Consider the following 27,869-nt stretch of genomic DNA (forward strand, 5'->3'; position numbering starts at 1 on the left):
AAAATGGCTATGGCCACAGAGTGAACAAGAGGCTTGGCTCTGCTCAAGGCTATAAAGTTTCAATTATAGAAATATATATATCTCTGATACCAGGGCCTTCGCTTGGGTCACTGGGGGTGTGTGGCCAGCCTGCAAACCACCACAGGCCCTTCACCCATGCCACCCCACACCCCAAGAGAACCCCCACCCCCACCCTTCAGGGCAAACAACCAGCACCCCATGCATCAGGCCTCTATCCTATTTAATCCTATCTAATAAAAGAGTAATATGCAAACTGACCATCACTGCAACACACAAGATGGCTGCCCCTATGTGGTCAAAGATCCTGTCCCCATGTAGACACAAGATGGCCAGCAGTTGGGGCCATCAAGCATATAGTGGAGGGCATTTAAGGGTGACCAGGATGGCAGAGGAGGGAAGTTGGGGGCAACCAGACCTGCAGGGAAAGAAAGTTGGGGGGGACCAGGCCTGTAGGGGAGAGTAGTTATGGGCAAACAGGCTGGCAGGGGAGCAGTTAGGCATCAAGCAGGCTGGCATGGGTGTGGTTAAGGAGTGATCAGGCTGGCAGGCAGAAGTGGTTAGGGTCAATCAGGAAGGCAGGCAGGTGAGCAGTTTGGAGCCAGTAGTCCTGGATTGTGAGAGGGATGACCTGGTATGATTGGGCCTAAATGGGCAGCTGGACATCCCTTGAGGGGTCCCAGATTGAAGAGGGTGCAGGCTGGGCTGAGGGACACACACACACACACACACACACACACACACCCCCCCCCGTGCACGAATTATATATACTGCTTGATTACTTAAATTGAAGTAACTTATTATTGATTTTTAGAGAGAGAGGAAGACCAATTGGCTCCCTCCTGCACACTACCTACTGGGGATCAAGCCAGCAACCTTGGTATACACCCTGACTAGAATCAAACCTTCACCCTTTCAGTACTCAGGATGATGCCCAACCGAGTCACAGTAGCCAGGGCAAAGCACCTGACTGTTAAAAAACAAATTTAAATGTGGATCAAATTGTGCTAAACCATAATATACATGCAATTCTACTTAAGGTGAAGCTATCATTCTAGACAGTTATTATGAGATACAGTAGAGGAGATACACAAACTTGGACCCACAAGGCTAACTGGTTCAGATACTGGATGGTTACCAGAAATTATATTTACTGAGGAGAGATTAGGCCTTTCAAGTATACCAGGTATTAGCAAGTCAACAGTTTAGTACATAATAGAGACCTGAGTAGGCCCCAAAAGATAATTTAGATCAAACCCTTTGTTTTGTGTTTAGGGGGAAAAAGAGTTCCACAAAGGTTAAGCAACATGTTCTAGGTCTACTGCCTAACAGTGATGGGGCAGACCAGCTTCTCAACCCAGATTTTAAAATGTAATTTTTGCCACATATTGGAGTAGCCTTTAAAATAATTGCAAGTACATAGTTATACACACCTCAATGTATTTAGTAGAGAAAACATACAACTTATGCGGAATTCTCTTTCTTTGTATTTATTCCGGGTGAAACGGCTAAACCCTGCCTATTGTCTGATGTCATTTTACTTTAACATAACTTCGAAAACATTGTTAAATTCCCCTTTTGCTTCTGATGAAGCAATTTAAAAACTGTAACTCTTCCAAGTTGTCAGTGTAACATTTTGACTTTGCACCATCAGCAATACCCCGTTTTCTCCCTAAAAGGGATTATCATAGGGAGAGTGCAAAGATCATGAAGCAATACTTCGATTAACCTGTCCTATGCAGGGCTTACATTCACTTTAGCCAACAGAATTAAGAAACCATTGACACATTTATTAGATACCTTTATCTAATCTTTAACCTAATGTAACAGATAATTTATCTACCTATCTACCTGTGCTCTGCACTGCACAATACACATCTTTGAACTCTCTGTCACCCAGCTATAGCCTGGCTACTACTGAGCTCCTCTATTTCTTTACAACTGGTTTCAAAATCAACAAAGTCTGGATTTTACAAGCATCAGACCTGCTAAAAAAGGAAGTACTGATGCCTTTTTCCCTCCTACATTGGAAAAGAACATTGGAGACCATCATGAATCTTTTTTCCCTGGTGATAAAGGTAGTTTTGTCTGACCCATGCAGACTTTCCACAGTGACTGGTGGCTTCTTGGCATATATTCAATGCTCAATAAATGGGATCGTGTATGAACAATAACATAAATTACTGCAATGGAAAAGCTTTAATGCCCTGGAAACCTTCTTTGAATACAAATATCCTCAGTATCGCAGAGGACAGAAAATGAAATCTTTCTTTGTAGTTAAAGATGACATTCTCTACTTGTCTCCTCCTTAAAGCCTCGCAAGATATTTTACAAAGGCAAATGTTCAATAAGCATTGAGTGGACTGAGTATAAGAATGAACTAATTCCCTTCTGATGCTTGAGGTGTCATTATGTAGCACAATGCCGTCACTCAAAGTGATCCAGTAGGAGTCCCTGAATAAATCAGCAATTTTATCTGTGGTTTTGATTTTATGGTCTTGGTTCTATGCAATGTAAAAGGAACTGTAGTTCCTGGGTGCTTTACAAGCACAGAAATCTGAAAAGTACTTAAGAGACTCTCCTATCTCTGATTGATAAGAAATGGCAAGGTTAGAGCATTAAAAAATATTATAGAGCTAGTAAACAAAAGGGCTACTATTAAAGGAAAAGCACCTTATTTTCTCATCAGAATGAACCAAGACCCAAACTACATTTTGGGTTTAAAGTTTACCAATATTTATTCATGTTTGAAGTTAAGATATCAAAGAAAGGGAGGAGAATTTCAAAGTTCATGTGGATAAGAAGACAAACATATACCTAGAATGAAAATGGAGAGAAGATAAAAATGGTTCTGGCATATAGTGGGCCTTTAATAAGTATATTTTGAATAGATAAGAATTTATAATTGTTATCCACAATGATTTGTCCACAGAATATTTAAATAAACAAAACACAGTTATTTATGTGTAAATAAATATACATTTATATGAGCATATTCTATATAATAAAAGGCTAATATGCAAGACAACCAAATGTCATAACAATCGGTTGCTATGATGCACACTGACCACCAGAGGGCAGATGCTCAATGCGGGAGCTGTCCCCTGGTGGTCAGTGTGCTCCCACATGGGGAATCCCGCTCAGCCACAAGTCGGGCTCATGTGGGGAGTGGACCTAAGCAGTTGGTTGGACATCCCCTGAGAGCTCCCAGACTGCTAGAGGGGACAGGCCAGGATGAGGGACTCCCTCCCCGCCACCCCCCGAGTGCATGCGTTTCATGCACTGGGCCTCTACTATTTATATAACTACATATATAAAATAAATACATATATAAAATAAATACATATTTATATGAATATGTAAATACATATATTTATTTAAATATAGAGAGAGGGGGAAAGGAGGAAGGAAGAGGCTGAGAGAGATATTTTTCAAATAATTACTTGAATAACTATTTCAAATGTTTTTTTCACCCAGGTAGACAGATCTCACACTAATATGTTGTCACCTTATCTTCTCATCAACCTCACAACCACCTCTACATTTGCTCCCACAAAATCATAGTTTCCTAGTTCTTCAAAACTCACAACTGCTTCCAATTAATCTGCTTCATCCAGGCACTTATATTCTTCTAACAATACCACTAGGTGTGTGTTATCTCTAGTTCTTTTTGTTAAATGGAATAGACCTCTCATTTTTTCACTCTCCTGGAACCTCAGTGGGACAGAACCTGGTGAAAATCACTCCTCCCTCTTTTTCTGGTGCTTCTCTTAGCCCCTCTCCCACTGACTGATGCCTTCATTCATCTGTCTTCTCCCTGCAGGTCTTCCTACTAAACTGGGTTCATGGTAGAGAACTGAACAGATCCTATTTTAAAGATCAAACAATCATTAGAATGCCTTTAAAAAGACTATCTATTGATACAAAAGGTAGTCGGGGATGTGGAAAGACTGGAACTCCTATACTCTGCTGGCGAGAATGTAATAGGCTACATCTACTTGGAAAACTGGTGATTTCCTATAAATATAAACACACATCTATCTTTGACCCAGGAATTCTCCTCCTAGATATGTACTGAACAGAAATGAAAACATGATCATGGAAGAGCATATTATTATATTAGCCCCAAATTGAAACGACCCAAATATTCATCAAAAAGTGAATGGATAAATAAGTTACACCATATCCATACAGTGGAATACTACTCAGCAATGTAATAACATGCAAGAATTTCAAAAACATGTTGAGAGAAAGAAGACAAACAAAGGGATACATAGTATGTGACTCCGTACATGAAGGACTTGAAGTAATCCCTGGTGACAGACACAAGAAAGTGGTTGTTTGGGGGCTGGGAAAAGGCAATGAATTTATTGGGGTGAAAGTCGGGCACAAGGCAACACTATGGGTGAAATAAATGTTCTGAATCTTGATTTGGATAGCAGTTACATGAGTATGTACAACTGTTGAACTCTTAAATCAAATGTACTTTATTATATATAAACTAGGGGTCCCAGTGCATGAAATTCATGCATGAAGGGGGCTGTTCCTCAGCCCAGCTTGTACCCTCTCCCAACTGGGACCCCTTGAGGGATGTCTGACTGCCCATTTAGGACTGATCCTACCAGCAGTAGGACATTCCTCTCACAATCCAGGACTGCTGGCTCCCAACTGCTTATCTGCCTGCCTTCCTGATTGCCCCTAACTGCTTCTGCCTGCCAGCCTGATCACCCCCTAACTACTCCCCTGCCATGCTGATTGATGACTAACTGCTCACCTGCCAGCCTGTTTGCCCATAACTGCTGTCCCCTTCAGGCCTGATCACTCCTAACTGCCCTCTGTTGCAGGCTTGGTCCCTCCCAACTGCTCTCCCCTGCTGTCCATCTTGTGACAGCCACCTTGTATCCATATGAGGGCAGCCATATTGTGTGTTGGAGTGATGGTCAATCTGCATATTACTCTTTTATTAGATAGGATAGAGGCCTGGTGCACAGGTGGGGGCCAGCTGGTTTGCCCAGAAGGGTGTCCTGGATCAGGGTGGGGATTCCTTTGGGGTGTGGGGCGGCCTGAGTGAGGGGCCTGTGGTGGTTTGCAGGCCAGCCACAACCCCTGGCGACCAAAGCAGAGGCCCTAGTGTCTGGAACTTATTTACCTTCTACAATTGAAACTTTGTAGCCTGGAACGAAGTCAGGTCTCCTGCTGCTCTGTAGTTGGCAGCCATTTCTATTGGGATTTATATATCTTCTATAATTGAAACTTTGTAGCTGGCCAGGGTATGAGGAAACCTTGGCTTCTTCCATTGCTGGGGAAATCCAAGTCTCCCTCCTGCTCTCTGTGGCTGTACCCATCTTGGTTGCATATTCACTCCTGAGTGGCTGGTGGGCATGGCTTGTGGGTGTAGTGGAGGTAAGGTCAATTTGCCTATTATTCTTTTATTACATAGGATGATACCTCAAAAATAAAAATAAATAAATCCCATTAATTGTTCTTAGGCCAATGACTCCCTTTTTATATTTCCAGTTCTCTCTAATCAGTTCCAGTTACAGATCTACAAATAGGCAAGGCCATTCCTTCTTCCTCCATTCCCCCCCCCCCCTTCAGAATATAGTTATCACTAAAACTATCAATAATTCATTTATAATATAAATCACAAATCCTAAATTGAATGCAGTAAAGAGCACTTTTAACATGTAGTGGAAAACAACATTTGACTGGGCACCATTAATAGCATTCCTTATTAGTTCTATGATGTCAACTAAGTCAATGAACTTCCTTGAGTCTAAGTTTTCTTTTCCGATAAATGAGATTATTCATTGTAGGAATATTGTGAGATACATAAATAAAAACAAATTGATAACAACAAAGCTCTACATTTTTATTATAACACTTACGGCTATTGTTACTGATACTTATTCAAAAGCCTCCGCCAGGGCCTGGCTCAGGCCCAGAGCTGCTCATGTCTGAGCTACTTCAATAGCTTCCGATACATTCTTCCTCATTTTTTAGGCACAAGACCAACCTGTCACTCATTTTCATGACTAATAATTAACCTGCAATCCCTTTTAGAACACAATTGTATAATCTTGATCTTTTAAAGATATATGTGGCAAGATTTATAAAACCCTACATTCGTTTCAAACGAGCTATCATTCTGGAAACTTGGGTAAAAATATAGGTGTGAAAAGCCAAAACTATAAATATATCAACATCAACAACACAAATTGATTTTGTAAGTAAAAACATGGTGTGTGTGTGTGTCTGTGTGTGTGTTTGTTTTTTTTAAATTTATTTTTACTCTTATCTTTTTTGTTACTTTTCACCAGACGATATTTTTTCCATTGATTTTTAGAAAGAATGGAAGAAAAACATTGATGTGAGAGAGTCATATCAATTGTTTGCCTCCCACACACATCCCAACTGGGGCCAGGAATGAAACCTGCAACCCAGGTACTTGCCCTGGACTGGGAATTGAACCTGTGACCACTGAATCACACCAGCTAGGGCACACATTACATGTTTTTAAATCAATTACTGTCTTGTTTTCTTGAACAGTTTCTAATTTTGCTGTATATGCTCACATGATAAAACCTTTACTGGTCTGCTGACTTTACTTGGATAATAAGCTTCATAAAAAAGCTGTAGTGAAAATTAGTATTTTAACTCCACAATATATTTTGCCCAATATAAGAAGATAAGAAGGTATTTTAATCTTTTGATTTAAAAAGACATTTATTTTTTCTAATAAATTTCTTCTTTGAATTTTCCTATCATATATTAGAAACATCTCTCTAAATGTGCAAATTAAAATACATTTTATATTTTCATTAGAAAATGGAAACTATAAAAATCAATCCATATTTTCTCTTATTAGTAGTAGTGCTAACATACATGGAGCTATATAGAGACTGGGTGCAGAATTGAAGACCAAAATACTTATTGTTTAAAAGTCATAAAGTTTTAGCTAAAAGATTTTATGTTCAATTATCTGTATAATAGCTTCAATTTTTATGTTTTATTCGTGTTTTACCACTATTGTAGCCCGCAGCTATAAAATTTCAGAAATCAGGGGGGAAAGGCACAATAGCTAATATTATTCTTGACATTTTTGTGTACTATAGGAATTTAATCAATGATAATTTGAGTTTAGGAACTAAATATAAATTATTTATTTTTTAGTCTATTTTTAAGTTTTACTGTGAGTGACCAACCACAAAGTGGAAAGAGATGAGAAATCACACAGTTAATCTGGTACAGTAGTTCTGAAACAGCAATTCCGGGGCAGTCTAGGTACATCAGAATCAACTGAGAAGCCTTTTTAAAAACATGTTCCCAGCTATTTCTCCCAACCTCCTAAGTCAGAATCTCCCACGCTTGGACACATTCTTTCTTCAGGCTCCATGGGCATTTCTGATGCACAAGTGGTTTTGCAGATGCCTTGGCCTCAGTGTTCAGAGCCTTGTACCAAACCTGAATGAGGGCTTTCTGCTCAGCTACTCTCTTGAGATACTCGGAGGCTGGTTGGTTCCATATGACTCAGGCACTTCCCAACATTTTTTTTTATTTTTTATTAACCTTTACCAAGGATATTCTTTCCATAGATTTTTAGAAAGAGTAGAAGGGACAGGGAGTGAGTGACAGAGAAGAGAAACATGGATGTGAGACTCACATTGATTAGTTGCCTCCTGCACTTGCCCCAATTGGGGTCAGGGATTAAGCTTGCAACCAAGGTATGTGCCCTTGACCGGAATCTAACCTGGGACCCTTCAGTCTATGTGCCGTTATGCTAACCACAGAGCTAAAATGGGTAGGACAAGGAAACATTTTGTTTTTTTTTTAACCTAAGGACCTGATGAGGAAAATGAGACATTGTTTAAGGAAATACAACCCCCTATAATTAAATTAATTAAATATGTACTACTTATAGTTATTTAAACAGAAATATGTTCAGGAAAATATAAATAATTGCAAGTATAAATACCCTTCTCTCCAGGACATCAGTGAAGCCCTTATCTGCCAGGACCATTTAAAAGAGAAGCTCTGTCCTTGTTTAACGATCCTTAAACATAACTATATTGAAAAGATTTTGCTTATTCAGCTGGAATTAGCCTTCTGTAAAGTTCTCTATTTTAGAAATGCAAAAATACTTGGTGAAATAAAATATTTCTGAGAGTATAACCCTAGAGATGAGGATTTACACTATAAAATTAAAATGTCAGGACAGAATATATGTACTATAGTTATTACTACTTTAAAAATGCATCATTAATTGAATTTAGAAAGAAGAATTTATGAGATCCATCAGAATCATCCAGAAATTTTATAAAGGAACAACACTAAAATATGCTAAAACCTAGGAAATTAGACTTTAAAAATAGGTAAATTAGTAATTTCAATTGCTTGTACAAACAGCAGCCTTTATTTTCCAAAATAGTACATTAGTCATCACTCTCTTAAAGTTCCCCATCTCCATGGGAAGCTCACTACTCCTCACCCTGGGGTAGGGCATTCTGGGCTTGGTCATGTGACTTGCATTGGGGCCCATGGGAAGTTGGCAGATGAGTGACTTAAGCAAAGACTGAAAATGTGTTTGCACAGGTTGGGCTTGCCTTTTTGTGCTCCAGCCACTGCAATGAGAAACACATGCCCTGGGTTGTCTGGTTTGGAAACAGAGAAAGGAACAGTGCGAAGGATACATAATTACATTAAAATTAAGTTCAAGCTTCACTTTTTATATTTTAAATATGCTTTCAGATAACTAAAGATAAAGTAACACTGATGAGATAATTTAAAACTCGAGTGTGGCAGAATTAATGTATTTCATAGTTTAAAGTATGGAATTCTTTTTTCTTACACCAGCGGTCGGCAAACAGAGGCTCTCAAGCCACATGCGGTTCTTTGGCCGCTTGAGGGTTCTAATGCCACTTCTTCAAAATAGACTCCCCCAGGCCGAAAACCTACTTCTGCACATGGGCCACAAAATTTCAATCCCACTGTACGTGCACGCTCGCATGTGGTATTTTGTGGAAGAGCCACACTCAAGGGGCCAAAGAGCCACATGTGGCTCGTGAGCCACGGTTTGCTGACCACTGTCCTACACTAATAATTTAGCAGATTAATCATAAATATTATCAACAGTTGCTGGCATTTTTACTATGCTAACTGCACGTGGGTTAGGATTTCATGTTTAGGATAAGCCACGATGCAGCTTTCTTCTGGGTGTCCACCCTCAGTATGCGATTGTGAAAGCAGACCATCCTGGTAAAATGTCCACCAGGTAAGATTCACTCCCATCCCAGCTCCCTTTCTGTTATCTATACCACATCTTTCTATAGAGCAGCAGGTTCTCCGTGAAAACATATCCTTCAATTTTTTTTTTTACTTCCATTTGATGCATGTAAGTAAATGTCTTTGATGAGATTCAAGTGTACGCAAAAGTGCTATAAAGTGAAGGAAAATTGTGGCAAACTGGCTATAACTCATGAAGAGTAATAAGAAGAGAGAGTGTCTAGAGCATTTGACTGAAGATAAAAGAGATTATATCCTGGTGAACTGAGTTGATTTTGACTCTATTACAGTATGGTTCTTTATCATGTGTACTCTGACTATATTAACAAATGAAATAGTGATGAATCATTCCAGGAACTTGTAGAAAACATTAATATTTCAACATTATCACTAAGTATCTATGTCAACACACATCAAAAATGCATGAGAAATGACTACCTATACTCACTAGTTACACACATTAAGAATATATATGAGAAATATAAATTCTGTACATAAATTTGCAATATGATTATAGGTAGAACATACAGCAAGAAAAAAGCTACATGAAGATTGCTCATGGGAAAATATGTCAATTATTTAAAAGCAATTAAAACCAAATAAATACTTGTAATCAGTTTAAAGTATACCATATGACCACATGAAAAACCACTCTATTTAAAATTGTGAGTTACCTTATAAATTATTAGTATTAAGTCATTTTTAAAAATAAATTAAAAGTAGCAAAAATAAACAGCCACTCTCAAATAAACCTAGTTCCTCAGTTCTATCCATGATGTAATTTTGGAATCCTTTACTTAAAAAAATAAAAAGTTCGGCTTTAAAAAGTTTGATTTATTTTTACTTTTAAGTTAATCACCAAAAGATAATAAATTCACATGAGATGAGATATGACACTTTGAAAAACAAATCAACACTTAGTTAACCCAATAATTTTCAAATATTTAGAAAGGCTACAAACTGCTTATATTTATAGTTATGTTTATAGAAGAAGTGATGATTCAGTTGTGGTAGGCTGTGTGTCAAATTGATTATTTAATATTATGCACAGTGTATACAATAGCCACCAGAGAGATGAAAAATAAAAAAAAAAACACTCTCAAAACAGCAACATCTGTGTAATAGTTTTCACATATTATACCTTTTAGCTTTCCCCCCACTTAGTGCCCTTGACTGGAATCGAACCTGGAACCCTTTGGTCTACAGGCCGACACTAGCCACTAAGCCAAACTGGCTAGGGCCCTTTTATCTTTTAATGATCAAAAAGATTCATGCATCACAAATTCTGAGAATAAGCTCTCACATGGAACTATAGTTACATCATTTTTAGGGACAAAAGTAGTTAATGGCTGCTACAAGACAGAATAATATATAATATTTTTTATAGGATAATAAGTATTTTTGCTTTATCAGGGTATGTATAAATGACAACACAGAACAAAAAAAGTAGGCATAAAATAAGCAAATGTTTTGAAAGAAAAAAAATTTTTACATGTTCATTTTTCCTTTCCCCCCCCTCAGTTAAATGACTATCCTGACTCTCTATGAATGTGATGCTAGAATAATGAGTTGGCTTCTATGGAGCTCAATTTCTTCTGTAACATTAAGACATTGTAATTAATGTTCTCTAGTTGCTCAGTGAGTTTGTTTGTTCATTTATTCCCTCCAGAACTTTCCTGCCTCAGGGTCTCTGGATTTGTAACTCTCTCTGCCTGGAATGCTCTTTCTTTAGAAATCCTTGAGACTTGATGTTATACCTCTTTAGGTCCCTCCTAAAGAACCATCTTTTGAGAATTCTTCCCTGAATACCTGCCATCAAATAGTAAATTGTGTCTACCTCCTCCACACTCCCTAGCACTCACATCCTACTTCCCTTATTCCACAGCACTTATCTTCTTCAGAAATATATGCTTATTGTCCTGCTCCCACCTCCTCCACGTGCATATAAACATCACAAGATCAATGATTCCAGTTTATTTAACACTAGAGGCCCGCTGCACAAACTTTGTGCAGGAGAGGGGGGGGGTCCCTCAGCCCGGCCTGCACTCCCTCACAATATGGGATCACTAGTTCCTAACCGCTCACTTGCATGCCTGCCTGATCGCCCCTAACCACTCCACCTGCCTGCCTTATCACACCTAATCACTCTGCCTGCCTGCCTGATCTCTAACTGCTCGCCTGCTTGCCTGCCTAATCATCCCTAATTACTCACCTGCCTGTCTGGTCACCCATAACTACTCTGCCTGCCTGCCTGACTGCCCCTAACTGCCTGCCTGCTTGCCTCATTGGCCCTAACACTCTCTGCCTGTCTATCTGAACAGCCCTAACCACTCTGCCTGCCTGCCTGATTGCCCCTAACTGCCTCTGCCTCACCTCCCGCTGCCACAGCTTTGTCCAGAAGGACATCCAGAATGATGTCTGGAAGGTCATACGGCTGTCCAGTCTAATTAGCATATTATGCTTTTATTATTATAGATAAAAAATATTACTGATGATTACCTTTATTCTGAGAAAATTCAAATGGGAGCAGATCACCTAGAGATGGAAATAATGACTGATGAGGCCTTGTGCCTCTCTTTTGGGAAAGTGGCAGCATCTCCAATTATTTAAGGGGTATTTGTGTAACCCTGCTATTGTTCCTGGAAGTTTGATATAGGGTAAAGGTAAGAATAAATGCCAAACAGGCAAAGGGTAGGTTTTGTCTGTTGGCTCGGAGCTCCATCTATGCCCTTTTGTACTTTCCTGTGGTTCAGGGGAAACTGCTTTTCTTAGCTGGCCCTGGAGCTACCTTCTCACTGCGGAGCATGGATGCAGTGGAGAAGTTCCACTCTCTGCTCCTCACTGGGCTCAGCAGGGGCAGGGATGCAGGGGCAGGGACAGGGACAGGAACAGGGGCAGAGGCAGTGCAGTCTGCAGGCTGCTGTCTTCCTTGGCAGCACCATTCCAATGGCAGCAGCGAGTTCTCAGCAGCCTCAGCAGGACCTGGTCTGGCTCTTTCATCCATGACAGTGAGAATGCCTTCCTGTAGCTATTAATCTCTAACCTCACTTTTTTTTTTTCTCTTCTAGCTTTTCCTTTCCAACCCTTTGGTAACCAATTCCCAATATTAAATCCTATGTGTTTGAAATACCTAGTGGGGCTCTATTTCTCCACTGATGCAGGTGAACCCACAGCCCAGCCTATGCAAAGAATAATATGAATGGGGAGGAGGAGGAGGAGATCATTGATAGGCCAGAAAAAAAGAAAAAGAAGGGACAACATGCTATGATTTACTTTTTCTGTTTTTTTTACTCTCCCAGAGAATATTTTTCCATGGATTTTGAGAGAGAGAAAGAGAGAGAGAGAGAGAGAGAGAGAGAGAGAGAGAGAGAGAGACAGAAACATCGATGTGAGAGAGACACATAAATTGGTTGTTTCCTGCATCTTCCTTGATCAGGGCTGAGGACTGAACCTGCGACCCAGGTTTGTGCCCTTGCACCTGATATCCTTCAGTGGGCAGGTGCACACTCTAACCACTGAGCAATGCTAGCCAGGGCCATGCCATGATTTCTAATGTTAGCATTTGCAGGTGGTGATAAGGCTCAGAGTACAGCTTTGGAAATAGTGGCTGAGATGAAGTGAAAGTGTAGTTTCACTGTAATTGATCTTTTAACTGGGATGTGATGGTGCTATTTGGTTCACTCAAGTGACTGTCAAAATAAGAAACAATAATTCCAGGATATAAGATAGGGAGAAGGATGGAGGCATGTCAGACTGTGCCATGGAGGCTCAGAGCAGGCGCTGTGTGTATGTATGTGTGTGTGTCCACTGGGGGCCTGCTCCAAGCTACAACGTGGAGGCTTGGAGCAGATGCCCAGTGTGTGTGTGTGTGTGTGTGTGTTCACTGGGGGCCTGCTCCCAGCCAGCCACACTGCAGAGGCTAGGAGCAGATGCCCAGGGTGTGTGTGTCTGTGTGTGTGTATCTGCTGGTGTCTGCTGGTGCTCCTGTGTATTGTTCTCTCAGGCTCCGGGCCTGTGCCCGGCCCCTCCTCCTGAGCTGGTCGTGACCTTTAAGGTGTCCTGACCTAATTTGCATATTCCTCTATTATATATAGTATATATAGATTGTTTTAAAAAGTGTCTGGCCAGGCATCACGCTGGCCCTAGGGAGATAAGGATGGTGAGGACACGGTACGTGCCCTCTGTGCACCCAACATGCAGGAGCTAAGGACCGTGCTCAATCTGCACAACCGTTCCCAGCTTCCTTGAGATGATACCTCTGAATGCTTACCAAGGGTTCCTGTCGTCTACCAAATACATGTGTCCTTCCTTTTCAGGCCCCTTCCTACCTCTCTGAGCTGCTTTATCTCCCACCTCTCCTCCATACTCACTTATCCACCAGGTATGAGGAACGTCTGCACCCCTACCTCACGCCAGTGCTCTCTCTGTTCTGGTCTGAGGTATGTGCCACCCCACTGTTTTCTCTCCACCACCCTTCACGTTTTTATCCCACTGCATTTTAATTCATCACACATATTTTGATGCTGAACCCCTTGCTGTCAAGCACTATGAATCATTCATAACCCCAGCCTGTAACATAGGGTTAAAATAAATGGGTGAATTCCTTACTACATGAATATATGACTTAACTTGATAATTCAGGAAATAATTCACATTACTGGCCAAACTTGATTACACTTTTCTTAATTTAAAAAGGGACTAACTCTGTCCCCAAAGCAGATAAAAGGAACTGTGCTGAGTGTGCAGTTTCCATTTTGCTGCTAAACCCAGGGAAAGAGTTGTTCAGTGACTACTATTTTAAATTTTTCTTTCTTTAGGTTTGGAAGACAGTTTGGCTGATGAAGGTGAGGCATACACTTTAGGTTTTATCTGTGTTCACTCACAGTAAATCAGCAGTTTTTTCTGACATCCTTCAAAAGGAGAGCGACCTAAACGTATTTATTTCCCATGGCAACAGAGTGAAACCTCCAAATTTACCCGCCAGCAGCCCCGTACCAGCCAGGGCCGTCACTGTGAGAGAACTAGAGCTCCATCCAAAGGTAAGTGCTCTGCTTAGACATGAACGGAGTGGGAATTTGAAGGTGTCCCAAACACCTTAGGGTTTTAAATAAAGATATAAATTTCTCTTAGTGAAACAATAATCTGGGAAGTATCTTAAGAGCAAGAGCTGAAATCATTTGTCATACTGAGCTCTCTGACATTTTCTCAGACGCAATCAACTCAGCTGGGTTCATTCTAATCAGCATAAAAAGAGCGACATGACCCAAACACTCTCAAATCTTTCCGTCAAGGGGTGCAAAATAAGATGACACAGTACCATTTCAACACTTCAACAAACTTTTCTGTTTAAAGACTGACAGCCAGCCCGGCTGGCGTGGCTCAGTGGTTGAGTGTTGACCTATGAACCAGGAGATCACAGTTTGATTCTCGGTCAGGGCACATGCCTGGGTTGCAGGCTTGATCCCCCATAGGGGGCATGCAGGAGGCAGCCAATCAATGATTCACTCTCATCACTGATGTTTCTATCTCTCTCTCTCCCTCTCTGTAATCAATAAAAATATGTTTTAAAAATAAAATGGTTATTAAAAAAGTTATCTAGTGTATTATGTAGAAGACTTACTTAACCTTTTAAACTAGAATAATTATCATTGAATTTTAGGCAGGATTAACGGTTAAATTAGTTATCAATTACTAGATTTAAGTACACTTCATATTGGCCAATACCACATGTAGTCTATGAGTGTCATTATTTTGAATTAAGAATTGATGTTAAACATTCCAAATTATGTTTAAAGTATTTTATATAACTTAAAATATATTTATTTAAATGTTTCTTCAAATTTAAAATAAGGTTAATATTTAAAATGTAAAAAAAAATCTGTTTTGATTTTACAGAACAGCAGAGGGAAGGTAGGGATGGGGGATTGAAGAGGTAAGAGATCAACCAAAGAAACTGTATGCAGCCAAAACCGGTTTGGCTCAGTGGTAGAGCATTGGTCTGAGGATTGAAAGGTCCCAGGTTCGATTCCGTCAAGGGCATGTACATTGGTTGCGGGCACATCCCAGTAGCGGGTGTGCAAAAGGCAGCTGGTCGATGTTTCTCTCTCATCGACGTTTCTAGCTCTCTATCTCTCTCCCTTCCTCTCTAAAAAAAAAAAAAAAAAAAAATCAGTAAAATATATATATAAGAAGAACCTGTATGCATATACTAGTATGCTTAACCCATGGACATTGACAATAGGGTCAGAGAGGCTAGGAGTGGGGGTCAGAGGCAGGCTATTAGGGGCCAATGGGAGAAAAAAAAAAAGGGATATATGCAATACTTGCAACAATAATTTTTTTTAAAAGGAAAAGAAAAACAACAATATCAAGGCATTTGATACCCTGTTTCCCCGAAAATAAGACAGTGTCTTATATTAATTTTTTCTCCCAAAGTTGCGCTAGGTCTTATTTTCAGAGGATGTCTTATCTTTCCATGTGCTAGGTCTTATTTTCGGAGGATGTCTTATTTTTGGGGAAACACGGTAGAATCATTCTCTTCTAAATCATCACATTATCTTTAAAGTAATGAGTTAAAGATTTAAAAAAATCTGAAATTAGTTCATAAATGCATTCTTACTTTTCAAGACTCAAAAATCTTTATTTTGGATGGTTTTAGAAATTTTAAAGGCACAGCATAAAAACAGAAGCTGCCTTCTTAAAGGAATATGGGTTAATAGTCAGACAAACATGGATTTGAATATGAGATCTGCCTATTACCAGCTGTAGGGCCTCTGGGACAAAGTAAACCTCTGAGCCTGCATTTCTTTATCTGTAGGATAACAGCAGGATCATAGGATGAATTAAATAACAACTGTGTGAGTTTTCATAGAATCTGACAAAAAGTAAGCTCACTCTTGTTTTTTCTTTCTTCCGCACTTCTAGTAATTTTCTGCTATAATTTAAAAGACATTAACAAAATCATAAGTAAGAAGATTCAGAGAAACAGGAGTGTGTTTAAGACATTTAGAAAAGAAAAATAAAGAAAATAGATAACTACATCCTCAAGATTTTTTTTTACTTCCTCTGATCATTAAATGCAATTTTCTAAATTAAGAACCATGATGTCTGAACCAGCAACAAAGTTTGAAGGCAGCAATAGTATATTACACTTGCTACCAGAGAGCATTGAAGTGAAAATGTACTAAAGATAAGACTCTCTATTTCCAGAAATTCACAAATCATTTTTTGTTAAGAGAGCTGCAAATAAGAGCAATATACACAGTTGCTGCTTGAACAATGTGGGGGTTCGGGACACTGACTCCTGTGCACTGCAAAATCCATGTGTAACTTTTCACTTCCCCTGAACTTAATTACTAATAGCCTGCTGTTGACAGGAAAGCTTACTGATGATATAAACAATTAACACATGTTTTGCATGGTATATGAATTATTAAATTGCATTCTTACAATAAAATAAGCTAGAAAAAAGTGTTACTAAGAAAATCATACATTTGCAGTATTTACTTAAAAAATCCACAAATAAATGAACTTGAGTAGTTTAAAGGTCAACTCTAATAACAGGAGGAAGACAGTGAAGTGTTTTAATTAGCTGAAATGTAATCCACAACGAACCTTATAGAACCATCCTCTTAACAGGCACACATATCAAAGATGCTAGCCAGAGCAACATGGTACTGACACTACTAACTCATGTTGCTTTTGTTTGGTTCTGAGCGTTGCAGAAGGCAGGCTGCTCAGATATGGTATGAGTTAAACCGTAATGTGCACTTACCAATTCTGAGAGAAATTACACTGAGAAACACACGCACATCTCCTTAACATCTTCACCCCCTTTCTCCACCATCCACTCTCCCACTTCCCATTTCTCTCTTACTGAAAGTATTATATCCCTTATCCTTTTAGGCCACTTGTTTCTGGTTAAATAGAAATTTATCTGAACAGGACCCTATTTTAGATATTCTGACTCAATTACACGTTAACTTGAAAGAAGTTGATTGAACTATTCACATAAACAAATGAGGATCACAAATATTTGGAATTAGGAAAAAAAAAAAAAGTAGAGAAATGAGAGGTCTGGATAACAAAGCCAGAGCTTGCCTATTTAAAAATATATATATATATCATTGTTTTGCCTCAGTTAAGAGAGAATTATGATAATTTGCTCCAATGATGTGCCTGCACCTCTCTTTTTCCAATAATCATGTTTGTCAAATTGTTAAGGGTAACGACCCCATTTTACTATCAGGGGTAAAAAAAACGGTAACAGATAAAAAACAAAACAGATGTCCTATACATTGCTGGACACGGGTTTGGTCAGGATTACCGACTTCATGGCTTCTGACTCTTCTCCTGAAATAAGGAAAGGCGGAGCCTGTCTGCCTGCGGCCCCTCCATGGCCATGCCTTCCAATTCACCTGAATTCACTGATGCCGAGCTGATAAACAGGAATCAAGTGAATGGATGAAATGGTTGAAATGATCAGTCCTAGCACAGATAAGCTGCTTCATTGTATAAATCTATGTAAGTTAAGGTGGCCTCAGGCTCTAGCCACCAAGCAAGGTTCTTTTTTAATTAAAGATGGATGTGTGAATGTTTGGGGAAGGGCAAACAGGGGATGCAACTTTGACTGACAACATTTGCATTTCAAATCAAAGGAAACATTTCTTAAACTGAAACGTTATTAAAAGTTCATTTTAACAACTAGTAAAATGCTTAATATTAGACATTCAAGTAACATTTACTAGCATATTAACTTTTATGCTATGTAAATATAATAGGTAGTAAAAGACCAAATTAAGAGTTCAAACTATGATGATTATTGCACGAGGCAAGACTAGGAACCTGTATGAGAAAGGAGAGTTTCAACCGGAGGAAATTACCTTGTGGGCTACTAATGTAAATAATAATACATAGTACATAGAGATATGCTACTCATTCAGTGCGCGCACACACACACACTCACACACACACACATGTTTATATTCTAAAAATTAAATAGTAAATTATAGTAAAATGCTATACTAATTTTTTTAAATATCAAGGCTTAATATGTACTTAGTAATTAATATTTAGGGGGAAGGAATTAATATATGGTAAAATAATTTTGAGTAAACTGTTAGTTAATGTATGTCAGCAATAACAGTGCCTATTTAAATCCTCATCTTTCTTCAAGATTATGTTGTTAAAATTATTCTAGATAAAAAATATAAGTGGACTAGCCATAGGTTCAATTATAAATACAGAATTGACAGAAACAGAAAAGATTTGTTTTCAATAAGCAAGGGCTGAAATCTAACCCTAGGGACTGCACAAAAGGAAGGAGAAAAGATAATTTTAAAAATTATACGTGGTTCTGATTTTTCAAAGTGGTAACATATTACTTTCCAAATTTGAAATTTCAAAAAAGCTATGCCATACTTTCCTACCAAAACAAAATGACAATACTTGCTATTTTTATTTATTTTGACTGTAATATATAAATAATAATGATGATGATCATAATTGGATAATGACATTCAGAATGAATAACTTTTTCGGAATTAAGAATAAGGGGCAGGTGGTATCAGAAAAGATTCAAAGAAGTCTTATTTCTAATCAAAGCACATCCCCCCCCCCCCCCCCCCAACTATGTTCTTCTTCCGAAGAACATCAGGCTGAATGGAAAGAAGCCGACACGTGCCAGGTCAGGGCTAGAATGACATGTCCAGGGAACAGGAGATGCCGCTATTTCCATTATCCATTGAACACCTTGGCAATTCTTATTTCATCCTGAGAATGTGATACTTACTCTTGAACTGCTCTGGCTATGGAAAGGGCCGTGGATCCAGTTTCATTAACGCTATCTAAGGTCACATTTGGCAGGTCATCATCATCACTGTCACTTTTACTTTGTCTGGGAGATAGGCCTCGGGGGTCCATTTGTGCTGGGGAGAAAAGGCATATATATGAATTAAAATTAGCATGCAAAAAGTTAACCTGGTTCTGGATCAATACCAAGCATGGAAGGTCTCTTCTGTGTATATCACGCACATGGAATTCTCTAGAAATCCCAGGAATTAGTGAAAGCGACGTAGTTTATGTACTGAGCACTCACTGACTCTTTTCCCTTGTTCATTTGATTTACAAAACCTTCATTAGCTCTCAATAGTTTCAGAATATGACTACAGAATATAAACTATAAAATCCACGATATTATCTACTCCTGAGAGGTCAGATACTAATTAGGTAGCCCAAGAGTCAGTGCTGGACCTTCTGGCTTCTCCTTGTTTCTGTTGCCAGAATCCTGACCACCTGACTGTTCGTGCTTACAGCTCTCATAATCAGCTGACAGAAGAACAAGGTTTGCAAGACTCAAAATTTTAAGTACTTTTCATACTTCAGTGAATGACTATCTTCAGTTTATTACTACAATTTGAGTAGAAAAAAATGACAGACGCAGTAGTAGTGTTTTTAATTATGTGGTTATATGTGCTAAAAAGTATTCTTTGTATCCATCCTGATTTCATTTTTCAAAAGGGCATTTCCAGATACACCCCCCCTCCCTGCCCCGCTTCTGCCACACTGTGAATTTACCAAAGCAAGAAACACTCCACGACTTGAGCCCTGTTGACCAGGACTTTCAGATCCTTTCAAATGAGAGGATTATAGTCAACATTTCATACCTTAACTCGTATTTTTAAAAAAATTAGTTTGCATTTCCACCTCCTCCTCTCTATGAACAGCTTTAATAACCATAGTATAGGATTTCCATCAGCCCTCACTTCAAGCACAAAACACCTTCTAAATTAAAAGCACTGCACTAGCTGCCAATGGCATTGTTAGAATATGTGGTTTCAAAGTCAGCCAGTTCCAAGCAGATTGCCACTCCTCAAAATGCCCAACAACATTTCTAAAACCACTGCTGCTTACAAAAAGCAAATCCACTTAAAGTCATGGTTACAATGACATCCGAGTATATTTACAATTTCATTTTTTCTCAAAAATTTTTTTCGTACTGGGTATTATGCATTAGGTAGATTATCAGGAAATGCTAGTATTTCATCATATTTTATCCACAGACAGACAATTTTTTTTTTATGATTCTACCTAACATTTACAATATGAATAGAAAAACTATACCTAGAGAGTTTCAACATGTTTGTAACTAAATGTGGTTAGGAAGGACCTTATATCTGTTGAACCAACTGCCACACATTATTCCTGTAAATATACACATTTTAAAATGTAGTATGAACAATGAAAGTGCTTGGTAATTGTTGGTTAAATTAAAGAAAAAAATAACTCAAATAACCTAAACCAGTGGTTCTCGAGCAAGGGCAAATTTCTCCCCAAGAGACATTTGGCAATGTCTGGAGATATTCTAATTTGTCACAACTTGGGAAGAGTGAGCTGTTATTGGCATCTTCAATGATACTCCTAGCCATCCCACAATGCCCATGACAGTCCGTCCCCCATGACAGAGAATTAACTAGTCTAAAATGTCAAGGGTGCCAGGTTGAAAAACTCTGAGCTTGACATTTAAGGGTTTGGATATAGAAATTAGAAAATATATTAAGTCATAAATTGGATTATCCATATTTTCTGGCCCTCAAATAAAACAATACACTGTTATGTGACAGCCCTCACCAATTCTCCATATACAAACAGCATTCGCTTCCACAAATGCAGTAACACTCATTAAGGGTTTTGTCCCACACATGGTGGGACAAAAAAGACTTTCTGTCTGATCTCTAGAGAAGATTTCCTAGATGAGGGATGCTGGATAAACTCTTTCTAGAAAGGACAAGTTCTGCAACCATTTGATAACAGAGAACTCCTTAAGCATTCAGTCACTCCAAAGGCACTGAGTCACTGTATCATTAAAGATCTGTCGTGGCAGCAGGCAACAGAAACGGGCTTGGGATAACTTCTATTAAACAGAATGTACTGGGAAGATACTGAGTAGCTCAAAGGAAGTAAGGTGACGATGAACAACCAGCACTCACGCAGCATAGGTCAGAGGGATCATACAGGCATTTCAACCGGGAATTCATAGACAGTTTCTTGTGGACAATCTGTTATAGAATGATTCTGTTACCAATCATTCATAACTACTCAAATCCAGCCAAAAAAGAGTAACAGATCTATCTAGGCTTCCGAATCACATATTATGTGGTGTTATATATGCCTGCAAATGTCAACAGTTTAACATTTAAAGTTGTTGAAACATGATGCACTGAGATTCCTTTGCCAAGATGCCAACTTAACAGCCAGCTAGAGATAAGGGAATACTCTGGTGGTCCTATTTTGTCCAAGGAAACTAGAGTTATCATAGGTAAGAAATACAACTCAAGGAAGATACGGGCAATTAACCAATAAGCAACTTGACTCTGAAATTTAAAATCTAACCATATAAAAGACACTAAATAGATGGTGTGAGAGTTGATCATCTAAATTATGTTATGTTTATATTTCAATGAAAGTTTAAAATATGCTAAATATGATATCTTTTTTAATGTACTCTTCAGGAACATGATAATTGAGGATTTCTTTCCAATATTTTCAATCAATATTATGAAATACATCTGCTACCATCATGCTGAGAAACTCTTTTTTACCCATACCTTCAGCCAAGTTGAGGAAGCAATTAGAAAGGCTTTTTAAAATCTGCATTGCTGATTAGGTCAGATGATTAGCTTATCTGCATACTTGCATAATCCCATTCTCCTTTTATGAAATGTGGGATAAGGACATCTGCCTTCCTTAACCTCCATTAGTCTCTGAGTTTCTCAGTTCATTTAGCAAGCACCCATTCACTGGGGTGCCCATTCACAGAAAATGGAAAAGTACCCTGAACACCAGAACCAAAAACATACCCACCTCCCTACATAAGAGAGCGATACTAGTAATGACCTACAGGCATCTGAAAGGAATGTATATGTGAGATTCTGTTCCTTTTCAAGGAGAAAGGGATCAGACCATTGCTGGTGGAGGTGCTGTGGAAGACTGTGTGAGCTTCACTCGCTGTGTCGAAATCCCTGGGAGGATAACTGCAGAACCCCAACAACTGACGTTGAACCCATCTACTCTGACTTTCAAATACACACTTAGCAGTAAATTGTTCCTGTAAAGGTCACCCCAATAAATCATGATAAATGACTTATGATGAACCTGCTGGCTTGGCACCTGGTCACCATCTGAAGAAGCCCAGGAGAACCCAAGAGACAAGCTGCTCAGCGGGCAGCCAACCCCAACTGATGGGAGCCATGCTAGATGGACCAACCACATTGCAGCCACCCATATGCATGACTAGCTTAAGCATTTCCTGGCAAAACCCATTCCAAATATTTGACTTACAAAACTGTGAGCAAATAAAATAGTTGCTATTTTAATCTACTAAAGTTTGGGATGCTTTTGTTACACAGCACTACAGCAATACAAAATCAATGTGCCATGTTACTCTCCCAACTCCTTCAGAGATTTTCCAGCAATGATGTGGACACGGGGCCGCTACAGAGAGTCAGCCTGTCACTCTCCTCTCTGGTCTCCTAAGAGGAAGCCTAGCCCTAAGTAGCATACATTTAAGTGAGCTATTAATATGAAAAAGAAAAAGAAAAGCCACATGTTCTATCTGACATATTTTCCTTCTCAAGTCAAATGTATTTACAGTTCCTTTGGTTCTGAAGCATCTCCCTTGATCCTTGGTGGTGCCTCAGGTGGGCTTCTCCCAGAAGGGGCCATCGGTTGGCATGACTGCTCAGGAGAACAAAGCTTTCCTACTCAATCTCACCTGGGTGGATCCTCCCAGGGTGGAGGTTACCCAAAGTCCAGTACATGTGCCTCTCATCCACGCATCTGAAACATGCTCACTTTCCTTTCCCCCAGGTCACAGTAGACTGGCACCGACACAGGGACCTCAGTGCATTCTCACTTCCCCCACCTCATCCTAGGCACTCTCCCAACTTCCTTAGACTTCCTTAGGCCTATTTGTCTATTCTTAAAGGAAAGGACATTTTTTCCCTAAGTCACCATATTAAATATGTACAAACAAACATCTATGAACGTGCATGGACAGTTACAAAGTAACCTTTTCTAACCAGAATGAATCACAGAAGGAATTATTCAAGCCTATCTACATCCACCATCAGGACCGGAGGGGAGAGACAGGGACACAGATGGACAGAAGGGGTGTGAGGCAGCCGGCGGCTGGAGTGCTGTCAGCCTTTCTCCCCCCCATTCAGTCACTGACAGGCTGCCTGCCACCCACAGATGCCCTCATTGTTCGCCCTGCCAAGGCTGAAGCATGCCCCAGTTAGGCAGGAGGGCTGCTGCTGCTGGAAAGAAGGGCAGTGGGAGAAGGATGGGAGGGAGGGGAAAAAATGTTTGGGGGGAAGAAGGTGCAGGGAGGAAGTCACAGCATCATGGCACCTGAGAGTAGAAGACTATCCTCTTAGGAGCAATTCCTGTACTCATCTGGTGCAGAACTTGATCCTAAAAGGATAGGCACAGTGTTTCTTTAGGATGAAAACAGAGTTCTGGCTTCAGAGAACCTGGTGTGACTTCTGGGCCTGTCACTTGCCGCCATCTGACCTTGGGCAACTGATTTCCCACAGCTCATGCCTCAGGTTCTCCTGCCCTTGCTGCTGCACTGAGCAAATGAGATAATGTATGCAAAGCATTTAGTACCCTTCTTGGCACTTAGCAGTCAATCATCATTCCATTTTATTCTGACAGTAAATCCACTGCTCCTTCAACCATCCCTTCTATCACAATATTTCCAAGTCCCTCACCTTTTCCTGGACTAATTCAAATTAGGCAGTGTTTTTTTTGTTTTTTAATACTTAAACTGAAAATAACACTACAGAATATATATTGGATAATATACAAAACCACTACTTCTGTTGACCCACAAATTCATTTATGGATTTGGTTAGCTGATATTTATTGGGCGCCTATGAGGGACCAAGCCCTCTACGGGGAGAAAGCAGCAAAGAAGGCAGATTAAAATCCCTGCTTCCACACTCGCACGAGACCGATAACAAACAGATAAATAAGAAAACACATATTCTATCAGGTAAGTGCCATAGAGAAGAATGTAACAGGGAAGCGGGCAAGGCTGCTGAGAGGCAGGGGAAACTTTGAGAGGGTGGTCGGGAGAGACCTCACAAAGAGAATGGCATCTTAGCAAGGAAGGACGTGAGGAGTAGAGGGAGGCTTACAGATATGGTTTATTTTTGGGGTGTGAGTGGCAGTGGTCAGGTACAAAGGCTCTGAAGTGACGCTGGTTTTATATGTCTGAACACCTCCAAGGAGGCTGTCTCTGCAGCTGAGAAAAGGAGAGCGAAGTAGATGAACACAGACAGGAAGGTGTGGGGGGTACAAAGGGCTGGGTGACAACATATGGATTTTGGGTTGCATTCTGGGTGGGGAGGAAAGCCATTGGAGAGCACCAAACACAAGACTGACATGGTCTGCCAGACCGGCATGGCTCAGTGGTTGAGCATCAACCTATGAACCAGGAGGTTATAATTCGATTCCCAGTCAGGGCACAAACCTGAGTTGTGGGCTGGATCCCCAGTGCCGGGCATAGAGGAGGCAGCCAATCAATGATTCTCTCTCATCAACGATGTTTCCATCTCTCCCTCTCACTTTCTCTCTGAATCAATAAAAAATTTATTAAAAAAAAAAAAAAGGATGACATGATCTGAATTCTGTCCTGTGATAAGGATCATCCTGGCTCTATGAGCTGGGAGCAGGAGATACAGGCATGAGAATCAACAGAGATGTAATAGTCTCTAAAAATTGCACCACCTTTTTCTCTTTGGGCACCTTGAGCTGGCTGCACATACTATAACGTAGGACTTTATTACCTGAAGGGTGATAAAGAACACTTTTCATAATATATTGGTACAATTAATGTTCTGACCTCATTTTGGTTTGAGAATATCAGTTGCTCAAATATATGCCTGATATTTCTAGCATATCAACATATAGAATGGGGGGAAAAAATTCCTAAGTAAATAAAACCTGACTCAAAATATGGTGAACTCTGAGATTACGACCAGCCCTCCAGGGTCCCATTATGCTTACTGATGTTTCCATAGGCTGTCTTTATTTCTTTCTTTACCTTTGCTGCTACTAATAAAACTCTATGCCTCACAGTAGCAACTGTGACTGATATAACCCCAAATGAAGACTTAAAATAATTCAATCAGTTATGTAAATCTTAGTTGTTGCTACTGTGTAGACATAATATGCAATTTACTCATTTCCCCCCTAATTCCTATCTGTACACTTGAGATAGTAATGGTGCCTGCTCCTGTTAACTTTAAAAAAATAACCTCATAATCCTATCTAATAAAGAGGGGATGTGCTAATTGACCATCACACTCTCACACTCACAAATATGGTAGCACCCATAGCCAATAAGGAGGAAATATGCTAATTGACTGCCATACCCTCAAAGATGGTGGTGCCCACAGCCACAAAATGGTGGTGCCCAGTCCCCTCAGCCCTGCTAGGGTGGCAGGTGTGCGGCATGGCTGGGCCCGCCCCCAGGCAGGTCTGGCTGTTCCTTGTGCCTGCCTCCGGAGTCTCCCGGACCCCTGAGAATCTCAGCCACCCAGGGCCAATCTGAGGTGCAGGCGAGCCTCAGATGGTAGCTGCCCAGCTGCTCTGGGCCACCTGAGGCTCAGATAGCCGGGGCTGTCCGAGGATTGTGCTGCCAGCAGTGGCAACAGCAGAGATGTGATGGGGCATCGCCTTCCTCTGATCACTGGGTCACCTCCTGCCACTGAGGGCTGCCAGACTGTGAGAGGGGGCAGGCTGGGAAGAGAGACCCTCTATCCCCCTCACCTCCTGCTTCAGTGCAAGAATTTTCATACACCAGGCTTCTAGTGTTCTTATAATTCCCTGGTACAAGGAACACTTCTCAGCTATAATGTCATTACACTTCTCTACAGACTGTGGATTATTTCTCATTTTTTAAAACAATATGTTTTGTTTTGTTTTGTTTTTTATTTCAGAGAGGAAGGGAAAGGGAGAGGAGAAGTAGAAACATCAATGATGAGAGAGAATCATTGATTGGCTGCTTCCTACACAGTCCCTACTGGAGATTAAGCTTGAAATCCAGGCATGTGCCCTGAGCGGAATCAAACAGTGAGCTCCTGGTTCAGAAAATGCAGACAGAGCAAAAGGCTGACTCAACCATTTGACCTTTAACTTATTTTTTATTAAATTTATTGGGGTGACATTGGTTAATGACAGTTATACTAGGTTTCAAATATACAGCTCTATATCATCTGTTTATGCATTGTGTGTTTCCTACCCAATGTCAAGTCGCCTGTCACCATATATTTAATCCCTCTCCTTTACTACCACCCCATCCTTCTTTCCCTCTGATAACCACCATACTGTTGTCTGTGACTAAGAGTTTTTATTTACTTGTCTTGCTTGTTAATTTGTTGCTTTCAGTTTTATATCCCATATATGAGAAAAATCACCTATTCCATATTTGAAAACCTTTAATTTTTCCCACCATCTAACAAATAAGGTTCAATAGCCCTTCCTAACCATTCCGTGATTCACTTTTTATTCAGATCTCATGTATCTTATCCCCGAAACCCCTTAATCCAGGTGGATCTTCTATTCCCTTCCACCTGCAATTTGGTCAACAAAAATGCACTCTCCCTACAAAATGACAACTTATTAAAAAACCTTCCTTTCATTTTCTAATATACAATCACTTAAAAAACAACAACAACACACCTTATATTTTGCATAATGGTACTCTTGCACTTTCCATTTGAAATATATTTAAGTACATACTTATTATCATCCTTATTATTCTGTCTACTCCCTGAGAGGGGAGTCCGTATCTATTATACTCCCTTGTACATAGTAAAATGTAATATTTATTGATGGAAAATGATGATAATAAATGCAGATCTCTTAAGATGATCACAGCGGTTCCAAGTTGGCAAAAGATTCTGTAATATAATGATATAAGTGTCTAATTCACATTTAAAAAACTATATTCTAGTTTACAGTCTAATATTAGCATTTGTGGAGGAAAAGTCACAATAATTAAATTTCTATTACTCTGTAAAGTCTGAGATAATTATATTTTTAGTTTGAATAGGCCATGGATAACATGGGAATGAAAACGTTCAGAATTTTTATTCCCTTTTTAGCTAAATTACATTGAGCAAGCTTTTATCTCCTTTCAGGAAAATATTTTAAACATTTCAACATACCTATCATTTCTATAATACAAGTTTCTGCTTAGAAACTGTAATGAAGGAATTCATTTTAAAATATAGCTTAAAACTTAATGTTTACTGGATTATCACAACAGTTACTAGGATTTCATATGCCTACGGGACCATAACTAAAACTACTTCCCTTATTTGTAAAAGGAAAATGAATACAGATTTACCATTGCCTTGTGTTCACTGGAAGTATGTCTTTGAACACAAAAGGCTTTTGTGATTAAAAAAGTTCATAAAATTTTCCACTTAATAAGTGAGTTTTTACACTGTGCTTGGTAACCTCATCTAACTCTCCAGAGTCAGCCAAGAGTCTCTAAC

At 39.6% G+C, this 27,869-nt stretch overlaps 1 protein-coding gene across 11 annotated transcripts in view; it reads right to left on the minus strand.

Annotated features, from left to right (window-relative positions):
* The window catches only part of KLF12 (Kruppel like factor 12), a 408,906-nt gene that overhangs the window by 84,214 nt on the left and 296,823 nt on the right, over positions 1 to 27,869 (minus strand). For all 11 annotated transcript variants that reach the window (XM_045588701.1, XM_036455691.2, XM_045588699.1 and 8 more), the window contains one exon: positions 19,091 to 19,226. In XM_045588701.1, the coding sequence (XP_045444657.1) occupies positions 19,091 to 19,226 (136 nt within the window). The remainder of the gene's footprint in view (positions 1 to 19,090; positions 19,227 to 27,869) is intronic.

The sequence above is a fragment of the Pipistrellus kuhlii genome, unplaced genomic scaffold (assembly GCF_014108245.1).
Source record: "Pipistrellus kuhlii isolate mPipKuh1 unplaced genomic scaffold, mPipKuh1.p scaffold_m20_p_3, whole genome shotgun sequence".
In the NCBI taxonomy this organism is placed as follows: domain Eukaryota; kingdom Metazoa; phylum Chordata; class Mammalia; order Chiroptera; family Vespertilionidae; genus Pipistrellus; species Pipistrellus kuhlii.